Genomic DNA, 18,193 nt, shown 5'->3' with positions numbered 1-18,193 from the left:
GTTCTTAGTCATAGGTCCGGTTTCTAGGTAACGGTTTCTTAAACTAAAAGGACCCTCGACCGAGAACTTGAAGGACCCAGCAGGGCCTCCTTGGGCGCGTGAAACAAGATTTGTCAGCTCCAACATTCTTGCACGTCTGAAAGTTTCGCCAGCCTGAAGGCTAGATGCTTCTTAAGATCGTTTAAAAGATTCTTTCGGCGCAAGGTATTTTCCAGACATTCCGGGCCGCCAGTGGAAGAACCGGGACTTGACGGCGATGTGTTCTGTGTGAAATTGAAGAGAAGGAATGCATATGTTGCGTCCTACCGATGACAGCTTTATCTGTAAACGTTTGCCGACGTTACAGCCGAAGGACAACGGGGAACACTTGCCAAGAACGGATGTGCGTGGGCGAGCTTTGCTTTAAGTCAAAACTTTTGCCGACCTCCTTGTCGCTATTCATTTGATGTGAACATGAACGTGACCTGTGTCCACACAGAGCAAGTTCAGCGAACTCAACATTTACCATCTTGGTTAACATCCGCAAACAAAAAGTAACGGTGCGCGAAACACAAACCTTGAGTTGTTCTCCTGGGGGGGGGTTCTGCACGCTAGGAGGCGCTGTTGCACGGTTATCATTCGCATCACAGATCGCTCCGATGATTTAGCTGAAGGCTATACATGATACAGGACGTCCGGTATTTCCCAGGCATTCCCCTTTACAAACCATACACATAGGATACAGGATATGACAATATCTACCATCTTTACGAGAGAAAAGGCGACATGAAAACAAACAGTATCCACAGTATGATGATACAACCAACGTTCCTTCAAAAATAAATTTGGCCTTGAGTTTGTATGGGTAACATTGATTTTATGTCGCGACAACCGACAAGTTTTTAATAGCTGAAACATTTTCATAACCAAGCAAATGTGAATTTGATATTTACATGTAGTTGTTTAATTTTATCATCTTTCACGTGCATCTAGTCTTTTCATTGTTTTCTCATTTTCTTCTCTCGTTACTAGCTTTACTACTGAGTGAGGGGTCTAGTTGTCGGGAAGGACGAGAACACAAAAGAAGGAATGGAAAGATCCGTACAACTTACAAGAAGGCAGATCTAAAGAGACGCGAGTCTCACATTTGCAAAGTAGATACTGGGAAAAATATAAGGCGTTTTTTAACCTTCTTGATCTAACAACCGCGGAAAAGACGACTCTAGATCATGGGGACGGGAAAGGCAAAGTTTTCGCTCAAAGTTCCTGCGTTTCCTACCCTATTGTACAGTATTCTCCTAGCATTCTCCTAGCGTTAGAAGTCGCGGCCACTCCTAGCCCCTGATCGAAACCTCAGCTCGGAGAATAACTGTACAGGATTTAGGACAGGTAAGCCGTCATGATATCATGTCGCACGTGCTTCCTCCACAAACAACCGTCGCGACCACCTGAACATCCTGTCACACCTCTGGGGACAACAAAGACGACAGTCAGTGACACGACGTAAAGGCAGGGTCACTTCCGGGCAGAGAACGACCATGACATTCCGGGAGTGACGTCATGTCACGTCCCGTACCTGCACCCTCATTACGGCGTAAACAGGTCAACCGAGAAGGCTCGATACTAAAGAAACATGGACAAATATTATCACAATTCATCCATGATGGGATTTATCACATTATCGTGCCAGAACTGACGAATTTGTCAGAAAATCAACATGTATAACTTTTATCAGCTATAAAAGTTAGGTCAAGAGACATAAAATAAGCCATGTTCTTTCAATTGAACAATGAAACTACACCGCACATTCAACAATGAGATTTAAAATCAAATAAATTTTCTCAACCTTCGATGTTAATAAAGTGTCATAACACATGTGTGATAAATTTAGCATACATTTTCATCACACTGTCTTTGTCTTTTGGCTAAGGCCATGTTGAGTTGATTATATGGATGACATCCGCGCGCATCAATTTTCGTCTGTTTAAAAAAGTTTTCGGCGATACAAAGCAGCTGCAAAATAAGAAAATGTATGTTTAAAGTTGCAAAAAGATATTTGGGAAAACGGATACTAATGTAGAATGCCAACGTCAATTCCAAAGACAAAGAAGATGTGAAATAACAAAAATAAAAACTCTATTACCCGGTATACCATACTCTGTGTGTTAAGGTTTGTTCATCCTTCCTGGTCGACCACGTAGATTTCATAATGAAGGCATTTTTTTGCCAAATTTTCTTATTTATTCGCACGCTAGAATCAGTCTAGGGTTCTCAGAGAATGTCATCCATATAATCAAATCGATTGAACTTGGCCTATAAAGTATGAGTTAGAAAGCGAATGGCATCGCTAAAGTTGACATGATAGAGGGACATGATAACGTCACTTCCTCATGATCAACACTAGGTGATCGTCTGTTTAGTCTACCAGGGTTTCCTTTACTTAAGTAATTATCTCACTGGATGACAAATGTGACTAAGGTGGCTTTCCGGCCGACAGAGTATCCTCGTTAAACTCTGATGCTCGGATACCTCATACAAGGTCATTGTACCGATGACCTTGGCTTATTCAGGTTAGCCTCCGTTGCAGACTCCTTCCGGCTGTTACAGTTTTATTATTACTTTTTTTTTCCGTATTGCTGCCCGTAGTGTCTTTACTTGTTCTAGTAGTTACAGTAGCTCTGGATATTTGCTTGCTCAATCAATAAGATAAATGATGGAATAGAATTCATCGTTTCGTACTTTATACATCTTCATCATAGCCGGCACTTTCGACATTGAAAGTTACAGAAATGTTTGTGCTCTGAGTCACTAAATGGGGTTTGTGAGACAACGAAAAGAGTAGAAGAAGATTTGTAGAGATACCCCAACTTAAATGTCTTGATCGTTTTTGACTTCCTCTAGCGGCGAGACAGCGGCGCGACAGCGGCGCGAGAAGGTCTTTCAAGTTATGATTGATTTGTTACGTTGCAAAACGAGGTTCTCACAAACATCAACCTACAATATACTGACCTGATGTTATCCCTATGCCCTCTGATGGCTTTGAAATTAACTGACAGTGGACAAATCTGAGTCGTAAAGGCGGCACAAAGAGCACGGCGAAGGGAGGCGAGAACCAAGGACGACTTGAGTTCAAAATTCGCGGTAAAACATTCCCATGATGCATTTTACTGTCAAAGGTTGTTAGAAGATGCCACTATTTACTAGGAAAGGAGGAATGAAATAAGTGTTCTTGTTTCACTCGTGTAAAAGCATTGTAATAATATTTTATAGATTTAGTATTTTATCTTTTTAGTTTTTTATTTCAGTCTTTACAGCGCTGTATTTGTTGTGATATTCGTGCTAAAATGTAAAATTAATAAATATTGACTACCCCCACAAACATTCTGTTGTTGACATCTTCCAGTAAGCAAAGCAACAAGATGGCGGACGATGAAGAAAAACTACAAATTCCAACTTCTTTAGATTAATTTTCGACAAATGTAGCCATAACCGGGCCCTTTTTACTTCAATTTCAATAACAACAAGTACGTATGTTAATTTTTCTCGAGAGTTACGATTGTATAGTGTTTCAAATCCAGCTGTATGTGTACGTAAACAAACTTGTTTCCTAGAGTGAGAGTTGTTGACTTTGACTGTTGAGTGTTTTATTTGTGCATCTGCGTGAAAAACAACGGCGTTCTTGTTGCGTGTTTCTCCCCCAGCAAACTGTGTAAACATGAGCTCCAGTTCTCACATAACCCAGCCCGCCAACGGGCACATACCGAACGGTGGGGCTCCTAACGGGACGTCTGGGCCTCGCGGCGGGGGCAGGAAGAGACTCTTCGCGAAGAAGAAACTGGAAAGACTCGCTCTGAGGAGAGAGAGGCACAAGCGGATGACCAAGATGGAAATCTTGAAGGAGAAAGTTGCGGACAAACTGAAGTTGTTCCTGGTCTTCGCACTACCCGTGGTTTTGATGGGGTTTATTCTGTTGGTGCTGATCGGAATCTACGTCGTGAGGCCTTACAACGAAGGTAAACAAATCTTGACAGGAGCCAAGGACATTATATAACCTCATTGATATAACTTCCTTGATAGGAATATTAGTTTGAAGCTCCTTGATAGAACTAAGAAAGGTTGACTTTAATTTACAAGTTTTAACCTGTAACTTGAGTGCAACAGATCATTACTCAAAGATTTAGGAAAAGAAGAAGATAATTTTGGTGACCTAGCCGACCAGCAGCAAGCAAAAAGAGTACAATCTCAAGATCTCATTGCTGAGCCAAATGAAGCGGGTGTCTGCAGATCTTAAGATGGCTAGGCTTAAAAGATGGCTAGGCTCTCAAATTAATTTCAACTCTTTTCCTATCCCTTCCAGGCCAGCAGTTTGTGAAGTCGAGTTGTCAGACCGTCACGACCCACTACCTGGACGAGGGGAGCTGCAGCAGCCACACAGATGTGTTCCAGCCCTGTCTGCAGGTCTATGTAAGGAGTCTGGCATTTTCTAATGGGAGTGTTCATGTCTTTGTTTGCCAGAGAATGGGCTTTTACAACCATTGAAATTTCTAATGTCTAGACATTATTTGATATATTTTCCAATGTATACCATGCAGGGGTTGTCACATGTCATTATGAACCTAAATCTTGTATAATCCTCTGTCTTGTCAGGTCCATCACACTGCTGCCAACACAGACATCCCTGTGGTTCTGATGGAGAATGAACAGGCTTTGATGTACTGTGAACAGGTGAGCCACCACACTAATCATGTCATTGTGTGTGTGTGTATGTGTGATGTGCATGCATGTGTGTGTACATGTGTGTGTGTGTGTATGTGTGTGTGTGCATTCATGCATACGTGTGTGTGTGTGTGTGTCTGCCAGCATTTCCGCCAGAGGGGCGTCCTCCCATCAAATGACGGCCTCGTCTAGCAAGGGATGCCCTGAACGCAGAGACCGTCCACTGTAGTAAATTGCAACGCACATTTTCCAGAGAAGTCAGTAGAGAATCGAAAAATTTGCACTAGCATTTTGCACAGGGCTTGGATGCCGTCCACCATCAGAAAATTACACCTTTTTTTTTGGCGACGCCTCAGGGGCGTTAATAAATCAGCATTTATGATTTACATAATTAATGAGGACAGTTAATAAATCAGCTGAATTCTATTATAGGACTCTCAAACACATGACATATGTAAATGAGAAAGAGATAAATATCGCTAGATATCAATTATGCAAATTGATAATTAATTTGCATAATTAATGACAAAATACTATGAATCCATAGTGGTAAATGATGGGGATTTCATTTTGCACCATTTGGAAGTTAAGTAAATGTGGCCACTATTAGACACAAATCTTGCATAGAGGGCCTCATTTACATAATTTATGAGGAAATGGTACGATATCTTTTTTTTGTGAAAACAAGATTTTCATACATTGGACAACTTGTGTTATTTTGGTAGAGAAGGTGATCGACTGATATGATTTATGCAATTAATTATGCGAGGTCCTTTTTTGCATGTGGGCTAAAAACGAAAACGTTAACAGAGACCACCGTCGCCATGGCAACATCTTTTTATGTTGCCAATCTTGTTTGTATTGTTATGCTTGAAAACAATTTATGATGGCACCTTTCGCTTATATTGATCTCATTAAAAAACTTGTTTTTTCAAAATTCAAGTCGGTCTTTCAAAGGTTATGCAAGCGTCTTTCAGGTCATCATTTTTCTCCAAACCATTTGTGTCCTGTGAATGTGGACAGCACAACTGAAAGCAGAAAACCTCGAAAACAAAACTCTCTGTTACATCCTAGGCATGTCATGACTAGATTAAGGGTCAAGTATATCAATACAACATGTATATCAATCTATTGATAGTGAAAATAGATGTCAGCACTGAGGTAAGACCATAAAAAAGAGAACCTAAAGGGGTTAAAGTCTGTGTTTAAGGAACGCTGGTCTTGTTATCTCCATGAAAAATGGAGATATTGTTTTGGGTGTGTCTGTGTGTGTGTTTGTCTGTTTGTGTTTCCGCACTACTGTAGTCAGCATAACTCAGGAACCTCTTGATGGATTACGATGATATTTGGTATGTGGGCAGGTGTTGTGAAGCCGAAGTTCAAGGTCGATTTTGGGTCCCCTGGTATGTGACCTTGGTACTGCAGCGGAACTTCAATTATTGTATCTTTTGACCTGGACGTGCTGTGGTCTTGATTTTTTGGGGGCAGATAGCTTGTGATGTAACAAAGAAGTGGTGTAGGTTTGGGCCCCCTAGCAGCTTCCTCTGGAACTGCAGGGGCGTTTTTGTGAAAATCTTCTAAGGAGAATAACTGAACAAAGGAACAACCGATTTCCATGATATTCAGTATGTAGGTAGCTTAGATAGAGATATACACAATGAAGTGCAAATTATGCTAATTGGGACTTAATTTGCATAGCTAATGAGGAAAACCTATATTTGCAGTGTTTTCCATTATCAGACTCAAATACATGTAACGTATGTAGTTTATGGAAAGTGGAGCATCAACAGATACCGATTATGCAAATAAATTCCTAATTTGCATAATTAATGCAAAACACCATATCTCATCTAATTGGAAAATTATAGGATTGTCAATATGATACTTAGTATGCAGGTAGCTTAGACAGAGATATACACAATGAAGTGCAAATTATGCTAATTGTGACTTAATTTGCATAGCTGATGAGGAAAATCTATACTTGCAGTTTTTTCCATTATCAGACTCAAATACATGTAACATATGTAGTTTATGGAAAGTGGAGCATCAACAGATACCAATTATGCAAATAAATTCCTTATTTGCATAATTAATGCAAAACACCATAATTCATCTAATTAAAAAATTATAGACCTGTCAATATTGCAACATATGTAAGTTAGATAAAGGTGTTTATGACCAAGCATATCTTATGCAAATGTTATTTGTTATTTGCATGAATAGAATTGTTCATGGAGATATGAGGTCGTGGAACTCTTGTTTTGTGTGTTTTCAAGTGGTTTGAAAATCTGCACTGAGACAGGACAAGCCCTACCATCAATGGAATCAAAACAGCATTCTGTTCTTTTAATTTGGCCTTCTTCTATTTTGTCGCAATATAATCAATGTGATGTTAATCTATTTTTTTTTTAATTTCCACTTAATTTATACAACGCGACTACCGTCCACTGCCTAGTCCATAGTATGAGTATTTGATGACTGAGGACAGAAGACTTTGATGAGTTTGAACACACTGATGTAATGTTTGTACCAGACAGTGTAAAGTGAAACTACTTAACTAAGCCACAAGGTCTGATTGGGCAGCATATCTGAGTTGAAACCAGAGAGATGCAGAGAGAATATTACTGATAACAGTAAGGAGACCCCCGAGTTTGGATGTCATTCTGCAAATATCGACCTATAGGGATCCACTTAGATCATACTTCTCATATAACACTCATGCTAATGCAATCTGTTGTGCAGGGCTTGAAATGGACCGATTCTGACTGTCCATCACAATCAGCCGTTCAACCAATGATAGCATGACAATTATCAGTTCAACCAATAAGAGAGTGGCTGTTGGGATTTCATTTCATTTATTTATTCATACAGGAAAAATACACTCTGGTATCAAGTCTGTTTCTCAGGTATCCCAGATATTAAAATGTAAACTAGTAACTCAAACTCACTCATTACATAACAATGGGCTAATTGGGATTGGTCTATTCATTTTTGAGAGTAGATAAAATTATTAGACGCACTGCTGCACCTAACCTAAAAGTATAGGTGCACAGAAAAAAAAATTGGGTGCACAACATAAGATGAGTAGAATGTCGGCAAAATGAAATCACAAACCTTACTGCCTCTCTTTAGGGCTTGAATGTGAAATTCTATATCTGACTCAATGATGGTTTATGCACCCAGTATTTTGAGCCTTGTAGTGTGTAATTTTACCCTGGTTTTGTTTGTACAGATTAGCCATATATTGTGGATTGATAACCCTGTTATCAAGTAGGATTAGCATAATTATGTTTATCTTGCTTGATACTAATCTCCTAGTAGAGAACTTTCACTGATCTTTGTCAACACTCTTTTTGGTCTGAAGAAATTAACTCTTTACACATTCCTGTAAAATGAAGCCAGCCATTCAGTTGCAATTTCACCTCACATTTATCCATAGTGGCAGTAGAACAGAAATTTTACAAATGGTCATGTTTTGATACATGCACATGTAAATCTCTTATTCAAGACAACACATGTCTTTATATCGGTCACAAGACATGAAAATGGATCAAGAGGCAGTGTTGGTCTAACTTGAATCAAGTTTGTATGATATATGTACATCATTCTGTTGGATGAAAACTCCAAAGAATCACTGAAACTGGACTACTTTGACCTCAGATATAGCCTGGAAACCAGACTGTTGCCTGGGCCTACACACGCAAGCTCTTTGACTCCAGGACCAACATGCCCCGGGCCCCCTAAAAAAAACTTTCTTTGCCCCCCTTAGGAAAACCCTTGAGAAAATATCCTTGGGGGCCATGTTGGACCTGGAGCCAAGGAGCTGGCTTGTGTAAGCCCTGGAAACAGTCTGGCTTCTAGGCTACCTCTGATACTTCTATATCTATATCCATTGCTGGTACCCTGAGTCATGGTGCTATGTCCCTACTATTACACATCATGGCCAAGCCTGGAACAGTTATAGCTGGCCTTGACACAAAGGGTTATCCTTTGATCACACATGAACAAATCAGAATTCATCTGTTACTGTAAATGCATTTAACTTTGCGGTGATCTAATTTCGCGGTAGGGAGAAAGTCGAGTGTTCGTGGGTTTTTTAGTTCGCGGTTGAAACAAGGTGGTAAGCGGACATAAGACAAAATACACAGCTTCGCTATGCTTTTAAGTTCGTGGTGAAAAGGTTACCACAAAAAAAGTCGCCATTAAACTGGCGCGAACTTAAATGCATTTACAGTACGACTATTTCCTATAAAACTTGAAGATTTTCATTCTCATGAAGAACAATCCAGATCAAGCTTAAGCAACAGGTAGAGGGCTCAAACACAACAATTATGAAACAAGAAAAGACAGAAGGAAAATAGATCTCCTGCCAACACTATTTGTAGAGATCCATATCCCAGGGTAGATGATAAGCCAGACATGCGTGGAATGCCGGCAATGTTTCTGCCAATGACAAAAAGGTTGAACTGCTGGCTATATTTGGCCTGGGTGGTTCCCTAATTCCTGACATGTGGCAGGGCATACTCACGTCATCCCCGAGGGAGCGATGATTATTTATGCTTCAACTTTGTCTCACATATGTCTACATGAACTTGAACTTGTGTATTTTTAGAGATTTCAAGCTACAAGTACAAAGAGGAAAATCCTTTATTGTCGGCACATGTGGTCCGTATTATTCTGACAAGTCCGTTTGCTGTCATACAGCAATGATATGAAAGTAGAGTTGATGTATTCTCTGGTTTGAACTGGACATACAGTCAAACCTGTCTATAGCGGTCACTCAAGGGACTGGCCAAAACTGGCCGCTAAGGACAGGTGGCCGCTATGGAGAAAATGTTGATTAATTGACCACGAGTGACACATGTTTTCAGTACCCACTGAGATACATTTTTTTATTCACCGTACAGTACACATGTAAACATTAACATAGGTAAGGCACATTTTAGAAATTCGATTGTTGTTCTTTTACTTCTATTATGGACTTGCAAAAAGAATTATTGTATCTGCCAACTCCAAAATCAATGGCTTGCTCGAGCTTCATGTCTGAACAGACCAGCATCGCCATACTCTTGATCATTCGCGACTGCTTCCCTGCCGGCACACGCGTCACCAACGAGTTTTAATCACATGAAACTAAGTCATTCGCAGCAAAATGCCACCTAGTTAGTTAAGAACAAAATATATGTTGCTCAGTTGCCACTTACTGTTAGTTTTCGACCGTCTTCAAACATAAAATCGTGGCGACAATTTTCCTTGTCTGTTGTTGTTTGCTTGTCATGATCGGCTTCTACTATTATGCTAATAGGGTAATGAGAGGAAGGTCGCTCTTTTGAGGGCTTTTTTTCTTTTACGAAAATTGCAACAGCCCAAATTTTACATCATAGTAATGTTATCCATATTTAGTTTGAGGCTTTTGGTTAAGTAATTATCCTCAGTAATAGTTTGCAGCAAAATAAATTTAACACACTATACCTCCGCAACAGTGGTGTCTTCCAATGACCTTTATGCTGCTCCGCCATTTTGAAAATCGTGTTTGGGCACATTTTCGGATGAATTCCCGGGGAAACGGAAATATTGGGCCGACATTGAAACAATTCGCGAACTTAGCGCATCAGATACATGTGCGGGTTGTATTTTCCAATAACTACCGTAATTTTTGCCCAGTCCAAATGCACAGAAATAGTCAAATATGCTACGATGTACAAACGCAAGACATGTGAAGAAATACTTCAGTTCGCGTCAAACCATGGATAATCTAACAAAGATAAAACATTCTTGTTTTCTTTATTATTATTAGCTTGTCAAGTTGAGTTCACATAAACTTGATAACTGCATAAAAAAATGAAGATTTTGAACCCGGCGTGTGGTGGCGATGCGGCTTCTACCGGCGCACATTGCCCGTTATCGGCAGTGTTACTGTACTCGCGGGACCGGAAATCGTCTGGCCGCGACCGCGTTGGACAGGTGGCCGCTATAGCCTAATTCTTAATGCTTATGTCAATGGGAAAAATCCAAGGGACCGACAAAAAGTGACCACTATGGGCAGGTGGCCGCTATGCAAAGGTGACCGCTAATACAGGTTTGACTGTAGCTGGATTTACACATCGGCATCAAGTATCACGGAACAAGAATGACGTTTCCAAAATTCATTGTGATGAGTAAGTAACAAGTATGGCTCCTGTCATTGAAGAATTTATGAATTGTTACGTGACAGTGTTTACATGCAAGCATACGCTCCTAAATTTCATAAGTATTTGTTTGACGAATCACCCTCCCTCGCCATGTCCTAGAATATCCCCCGACCGGCTATTTTGACCAATCGGCAGCTATTTCTGTCGGACTGTACCCGGAATAGCGTGCGTAGGTGTGAGGGCGCAGAATGACTCTTCCCGCTGGCACGTCTGAATGTCGTCCTTGTCGTCCCGTGGAGGATAACCGCAGACATTCCTGCTGCCAACAACAGCTATATTTACTGCTAGGAAGGGCTTTCCTCTATCTGGTAGTTAGCAGAATTGTTAACTTGTTAGTCATTTGTCACAACAGCTATATTTACAGTTAGGAAGGGTTTTCCTCTGGTAGTTAGCAGAATTGTTAACTTGTTAGTCGTTTGTCACAACAGCTATATTTACAGTTAGGAAGGGTTTTCCTCTATCGGATAGTTTAAGCAGAATTGTTAACTTGTCAGTAATTTGTCATGTTTATGAGGACAGTCCCCTTTCTTGTATGAATGGTTTCATAAGGTTGGTAAGTCACTGGATAGCAAAGTTCTTTGTACACAACCGAGTGTTTTATTCAAAGGATGTTTCAGTGACCATCTGTCACCTTCCTCAGGGCAATTCTGACTGGTTCACTATCAGTGCAGGAGCTATAGGTGTTGCCTTTCTTGCAATTCTATTGAGAAGAAAGCATTTTGTTGTCCTGTTTGTTTGTTTGTTTGTCTGTTTGTTTGTTTTGTCTATGAAGAGGATTCAGATACTTCAAAATGTTATTGACAAAGGTGTGGGATTTTTTGTTGTTGTGCATAAGTCAGCTCATGGGGAAGTGATAAGATTTTTAGATGAATCTGCCTTGAAACTGGGATCCACTTAAAATGAAAGTAATTAAATACTTTTAGCTTCATTGATAATAGATACAGACTTAGTGTTGTAAGGAATGATGTAACTTGTGTGCAATGTGTGTTCAACTTTTCTTGCAGTGTTCTCTGACGTTTGGAAGACATGCCCTGTTCACCGATCCCTTCTCACCATGTGTGGACGGATGGAAGGATGACTACAACAAACAGTCCTGTGCTGAAGGCTACAGGATTCAGTATGAGAAGGTAGGATATATAGATGTGTATGTATATGATTATAAAACATCTTGTCCCTTACAAGGCGTGGTAGTTTTATAAGACTTGTTAAGAGATTTTTGTTTTTAAAATCAGATGGTAGGGTTTATATTAGCAAGGTACAAGGATTTAAAAGGAAGTGGGGGAGCAGTTTTATGACTGTTTCTCTATCATTCTCTAAACCAATACTGTACATGTACTGTCAAAATTCTGACTAACTAATGTACATATATATGTGGTATATGGCACATCACCTGCCTAACTATGTTTGGGCTGTAGAGTTAGGGATAATATCTGGAAGCAGTATTAGTCACTAGTATGATAGTGGTTTTCTTTATGACAATGCAATGAAATAGCCCAGAATGTCCTCGTCAGCCTCACTAAGAATAAGATGGATAAACAGTGAAAAAGATATTCCAACAGAAGAGAAGGTACGTCAATTGACATTTGCCAGCTTTCTCAATGTCCATGTGATGATATTTTCCAGGCCAACACAACCTACCCCTGCTACTACAACCCTACAAACCCAGAACACGTGGTGAAGGAAATAACGGTAAGCATTCTTTATGATATTTTAGGAAAATACAACGATTTGTTAAATGTAGACAGTGATACACTCTAGAATTGAACTATTTTACTTCTCGAGTACATTACTCTTCTTGTGTTCTCACAACTATTTCCCTCCCACAGTTGACCAGTGGAAAAGTTGTGAACCTGGTCCTGTGGCCCCTCCTACTGTGTCTGGTCTACACAGCAGCTGTGGTGTATGTAGTGTACGAGAGAAGAATCAGGAAGTGAGTAGCCAAAGATTTCTCTATTTTATTTTATTTTAGGAAGACATTTGAAAGTTCAAAGTAAGAATATTGTTAGTCACCCTACTTGCATGCTGTTGGAAAGGGTGGCGATCCTAAAGATTAGAATCTGATGTTAAGCGCTATGTGTTCGTCCATTGGTGTGACAAGGGCCCCTTAGCTATAGTCTAATGTTAAGCTGTAGTCCACTAATTTCATTGTTCTTGCCAAAAATGGCTAGCAGAATTCTCCCATTAGTATCGAATCTGTATTCTCTTGACTCAGTGTCTGTCTTTTTGTTTTCGTATTTTGTGAAACCAGTTTGTTTCCTTCGTTGTTGCAAGTAATGATTTAGCAAGAAGTCAACATAGAAACAGGGTTAGGAGCAAAACTTACATCTGACATATTCGCACCGTGTAGCTGTGTTTAGCATTGTACAGAGTACTACAGACTTTCCATTCAGATTCTATTCTCTTGATTCCAGTTCAGCATTTTTTTCAAATTCAACCAATTGAATTGGAAACTGAATCATAAAAATTCTACTTTTATGTGGAGAAAGGTTGGACCTCCAGGTAATAAGATCAGTCACAAAAGACAGTGGATTTGTCTGACCATTTTCAGTTGCTTGAGTAAATTTTGTATTGTGTATTTCTAATATTTTTTAAATCTTTTTAGACAACGTGACCAGCAGGTGACAGCGGACGTGCAGACCCAGGAGGAGGAGGAGGTCCAGCGCAGGAAGAGCCAGAGCAAGCGGCGTAAGATCCCGTGTCGCCACAGCCACATCAGCACCGCCAGCGGCTTCCTTGTCCCCAGTTCCTCCTGCTCCTGTCTCAACCACCTCACCGACACTCGCCTCTCTCCGACCAATCAGCTGCCAGATCTCGCGCCCTCTGTCTCCGACATCCCCGAGGGATTGCTCATGTTCAGCAGTATCGATTACCTTGATCTGGATACAGCCGGATTGGGACATTTAGATCTAGCGGTGTCAGACCACGGCGGGAGTTATGTCTACCTCTCAGGTTTGGAACAGCAGCTGGAAGGGTCAGTTTACACAAACGCGTTCGCTCGTAACACGCCGCCCCGCCCGTACAGCATCAGTAGCGACTCGGAGGCGGTACACGAGAGCGATATTGACTACTACTTCAGTAACTTTGCCAATGGGGAACACTACCAGTCTGGAGGGAGCGACCAGTTCTCGTACGATCCCTTCTACGCGATGACCGACGAGGAGTCCAGAGTGTGAGAGGAATGATAAAAATTTAATAAAAAGTAAAATATGTCGCACCTATACAGTTAGGACAAATGGGTCTACTCCCCCTCCACTGTGTTTATATCCTTAACATGTGACTGTATGGTTATCTTCAAACCACGTAGGTAACATATTGCTCTTTCCCTAATCTACAATTACAATGATTTCACATTTTCTGTGCTTCAGAAATTATAATTTGTAAAATACATTCCATTGATGGGGAGAGCAAAAATATTATGTTTTGAAATGTTTTCAAGTTGGTCTTTGTTTTTGTATTTATAGTCATGTGTATTTCTAACTTTATTATTAAATGTACAAAGATATTTTTGTAGCCCAGAAAGTTTTTAACTAAAAAGATATTTGAGGTGAAGTGCCTTTTCTACTTTATACAAACTATTTGTGCACCAGAGAAGTTTTATAGTTATATCACACATTCTGCTGACTACCAGTAAAAACTTATGTGTTAAAAGGAGTTGTATGTCATTTTTGTGTACGCGTATAATTGAAATCAAATACAACACTTTTACACATTTGGCAGTGGTGCGTTAAGTTGCATGTTTGAAACCACACATGGTTCAGTCTGTTGACTGATTTTTCATTCCAAATGTAGCAAAAATTTGTCTTGCCGACATAAAGAAAACGGGACAAAATATAAAGCCCCCCAAAAACACGTCAAAAACCCGCCAGAGACAAACCTCTGCTTGGAGAGAAGCAAACATTGACTACAGTACCCGGAGGTATAGCCTCCTTCACACTTCTAGGAGCGCAAGTGTTTGTTATGGAGAAACCCCAGCATTTAGAGCACCTGGCCCATGTTGAAAACTGTGAATCAGCGTTAAAAAAAAAAAATCACATGCCAGCGCTCCTAGAAGTCTGCGAAGGAGGCATTGCTATTGTTAAACTTCCATACTGACAAATGTTTCCCACCTCACCTTACCCAAAAATAGAAACACCAATTAGCGTAATATTAGAAAAGCTAGGTGCATACAGTTCCCAATGACTTCCAGTTCCATACAGTGCTGCCAAACTTTTTCAAGCCAATCTTCTGAAAAGTGCCGCCACATGTACTGTACATACACGCGTCTAACGATATTATATACAAAACACTAAATTTTCTTACTTTCAACATATACGCTGTTAATAATCTAAGTAATAGACAAATCAAGGAGTACAGTTAGCTGGGAAAAGATGCATTAACAAGTTTTAAAGGAACTTGCTCCTGAAAGAAAGAAAAATTAATTCTAACTTGGCAAAAAAAAACCTTTGGATCGAAGATGGGAGTAATCTAGAATTGTGCGATTTTTTTTCCTTCATTTTAGGCTTTTATATTAGTCGCTGCAAAGGCAGATTTCCGATTAAACTTGCAATTATTGGTACAGTCCGCTCTAGCACGTGTAATTCTCGCGCCAAAATGACGCTAACCAACCGCAAGAGCGCAAACAGTTGATTAATTATTCATGAGGTAAACTGATGCCTAGAGACGCCTAGTAACCATACACGCCATCGGGTCGCCAGAGCTTTGTTGTGTACAGCATCTGTCTACATTTCCCTAGTTTTCCTCTTCGATTTCGCCATGCCGAGGTTAGAAGGTCTTGACGACGGGTATTTGGAACCCGTAGGCGACTTTAACGAGGAGGTAGAGAAGTTACCGGAGGTGCCCAAGACGTTTCTGCGGTCGCTGGAGGGGCAACACGCCGGGATCGCTGCCAAGCTGCCGCCCCCCTCCCTCTCCGCCTACTCTTATGTCCCGACCAGACGGGAATATCCCAAGCCGATTACGTACTTCAACAACGAGAGAAAGGTGGTTACAACAAGTCTTGATCCTTAAATCTTTGTTGTTTCAGTGTAAGACGTTTACGTTGATGATATGTCAACAGCTTATTAACTGTTAACGTTATATCTTGCATACGTTTAAGCACCTGCATAAATATCTATTTGACGGCGGGTTCCCTATGGTCGGTATAACGTTACCCCTAATTTCGGAAGGATTTTAGGAAAAATGATGGTAGAGAACCTTAAGTCAACCGTGCATTTGAGTAATGAGGCTGTTGTAGCGCCTTTTCAATTTACTTGAGTCCCCTCCTCTATCACGGGAGACCCATTTTATGTCCCTCCCAAAAGACGAATGCAGCTCCAACCATGATGCCCTTCCCCGGATTTGAACCAGGCTCTCTCAGTTACCAACTTATTGGAACTAGGAACTAAACTGTGAGGCTGCTACAGGAACATTCCTATATTGAAAAGATTTAACTTTGGACGAACACCACATGAAGACTGAATATTGGCCTTTCTCATGGGGTATTTGCTTTTATCTTAAACAAATACTAAGTAGCTATAACGTTACCCTTAATGTTTTCCTAGGACCGCCCAGTGTCAACCTACGACAGACTGTTTCACCAGCCACAGGGCTACAACAACAAACTGCATAGAGATGACAGGGAACACGCCAAGTCCAGGGGGCTGGATGTCAACAGCGAGGTACGATAGTCATCTTGATACATAGATCAGGGTTAGACATCCCATGGCTTAAAATTAAAGGTGTCCCAGTGGCCACAGACCACTAAAAGTTAGGCAGGGACAGCTCAAACATCACTTTGGGACATTTTTGGGACAGTAGAAAAAGTTATCAATATGTCAAGTGTTTCTCAGCCATTTATTTCTATAGTTCAAAGTGGAGCTGACGATGACTAGAGTACAAACATGATCAGTAAACTGTCCATCCTCAATTGATTTCTTTGCTCAGATCAGGTTGGTTTCACTCAATTTTCATGAGTAAGGGCAGTAGTAATTCAAAGCTTTACAACAGGACCCTGTCATGACAGTGTGTAGAATATTAAAATTAAATCAAGCAACTGGATAAGTCTCTTAAGAGTCAGACGTTTTGGACAGCCTCCACTGTCTTTCGTCAGAGACTTTCTCCTGTTGCTTGATTCATCTTGTAATATGGAAAGTCACCTTACTGATTCCGGTATAGTACGTAGCCCCGTTTGACTTATAAGGTCAGGGGTTCAAATTCTGACCAACCTACTTTATTCTACTCTACTCTACACATATTGACCAGCAACCAAACATGTTTGTTTATCTGACTGTAACATTTTCGTCACTCCCCCTTGCAGGAGAGAGTGAAAGACGTACCGACGTTGTCGTCCTCAGACTACGGCCACAAGCTGGACCAGTTTAAGGACCCTCCCGACCGCAAACACGTCCGCATCATGCACGTCAGGACGGAGTTCTACAGGCGGAACGACATCAACATCTCCCCCGAGAAATCCCTACACTGAGAAATTGTTGCATGGTCATACTGGCATTTTCCATGAATCAGAATGATTTGTGGGTTTTGTAAATCTATATCTAACGTTGTAAAGCCAAGGATTGGGAAACAAAGGTTTGTAAAATGAAGAATTGTTGGATGTTGTTGGGAGAAAGATTGTACAGTTGTACTTGATTTGGACTGCTGCCATTGACCCCTGGTATTATCTTCTTTATCTTGTTACATGTATGACGGAAAGCCACATTGCGCTTAGAAATCAGCATTATGAAGAGAGGAAAGGACCTGAAATGTTGTTGGAATATAAAAGGTTGTAAAGTATTAAACACTTTCTTTAGGTAGTTGATTGCCTTAACTTCTGGTGGATGTTCTGGTTAATGGTGTAGCCAGTTTGCCTGCAAAATTCAACATAAATGTACAATGTTGAATTCTTTAAATGCTATATATTGTTAGTATTAGGTAATATCATGTTCTTATCTCTAGGTTGAATGAGAGAAAACTGTATCTAGATTAGTAGGAAAATTAGTTACCCGAGACGAGTATAACCTAAATGCACTGAGATTAAGTCAGTTCACTGAATTATGAATGTTCTGTGACATCTGTATAAAAGTATCTTACTGTCTAAGTGACTTCTAAGTAGGGCTTTGTTAAGTTGCATGCAGTCATTGTTTGAATTATGAAAACTTGCTAGACATCCAACAGTGGTTGTACTATACCTAGATTTTCAATATATAAATTAGATGTTAGTATATAGTGAAAACGTTGCTTAATTTGTCACAGAATGGGTTAAATAGGTAGCGTCACAAATGTTACTACAAAATTTAATGTAAATACAAACGTTTGAAAAGATATCTTGAACT

The 18,193-nt window shown here is 40.3% G+C and overlaps 2 protein-coding genes across 2 annotated transcripts; both read left to right on the top strand.

Moving 5' to 3' along the window:
• The first annotated feature begins 3,359 nt into the window (after window positions 1-3,359).
• On the top strand, window positions 3,360-14,602 carry LOC136434662 (uncharacterized). The gene is made up of 8 exons (XM_066427600.1): window positions 3,360-3,503; window positions 3,681-3,992; window positions 4,337-4,443; window positions 4,627-4,704; window positions 11,891-12,013; window positions 12,510-12,575; window positions 12,713-12,816; window positions 13,489-14,602. The coding sequence occupies exons 2-8, from the start codon at window positions 3,695-3,697 to the stop codon at window positions 14,057-14,059; spliced, it is 1,347 nt and encodes a 448-aa protein (XP_066283697.1). The 5' UTR covers window positions 3,360-3,503; window positions 3,681-3,694; the 3' UTR covers window positions 14,060-14,602.
• Window positions 14,603-15,541: 939 nt separating this feature from the next.
• On the top strand, window positions 15,542-18,184 carry LOC136434661 (cilia- and flagella-associated protein 90-like). Its single transcript, XM_066427599.1, has 3 exons — window positions 15,542-15,866; window positions 16,427-16,543; window positions 17,182-18,184. The coding sequence occupies exons 1-3, from the start codon at window positions 15,639-15,641 to the stop codon at window positions 17,344-17,346; spliced, it is 510 nt and encodes a 169-aa protein (XP_066283696.1). The 5' UTR covers window positions 15,542-15,638; the 3' UTR covers window positions 17,347-18,184.
• The last annotated feature ends 9 nt before the right edge of the window (window positions 18,185-18,193 follow it).

The sequence above is a fragment of the Branchiostoma lanceolatum genome, chromosome 5 (assembly GCF_035083965.1).
Source record: "Branchiostoma lanceolatum isolate klBraLanc5 chromosome 5, klBraLanc5.hap2, whole genome shotgun sequence".
NCBI classification, from domain to species: domain Eukaryota; kingdom Metazoa; phylum Chordata; class Leptocardii; order Amphioxiformes; family Branchiostomatidae; genus Branchiostoma; species Branchiostoma lanceolatum.
The sequence above is the reverse complement of the archived record's forward strand: the minus strand, read 5'-3'. Positions and strand labels throughout refer to the sequence as shown.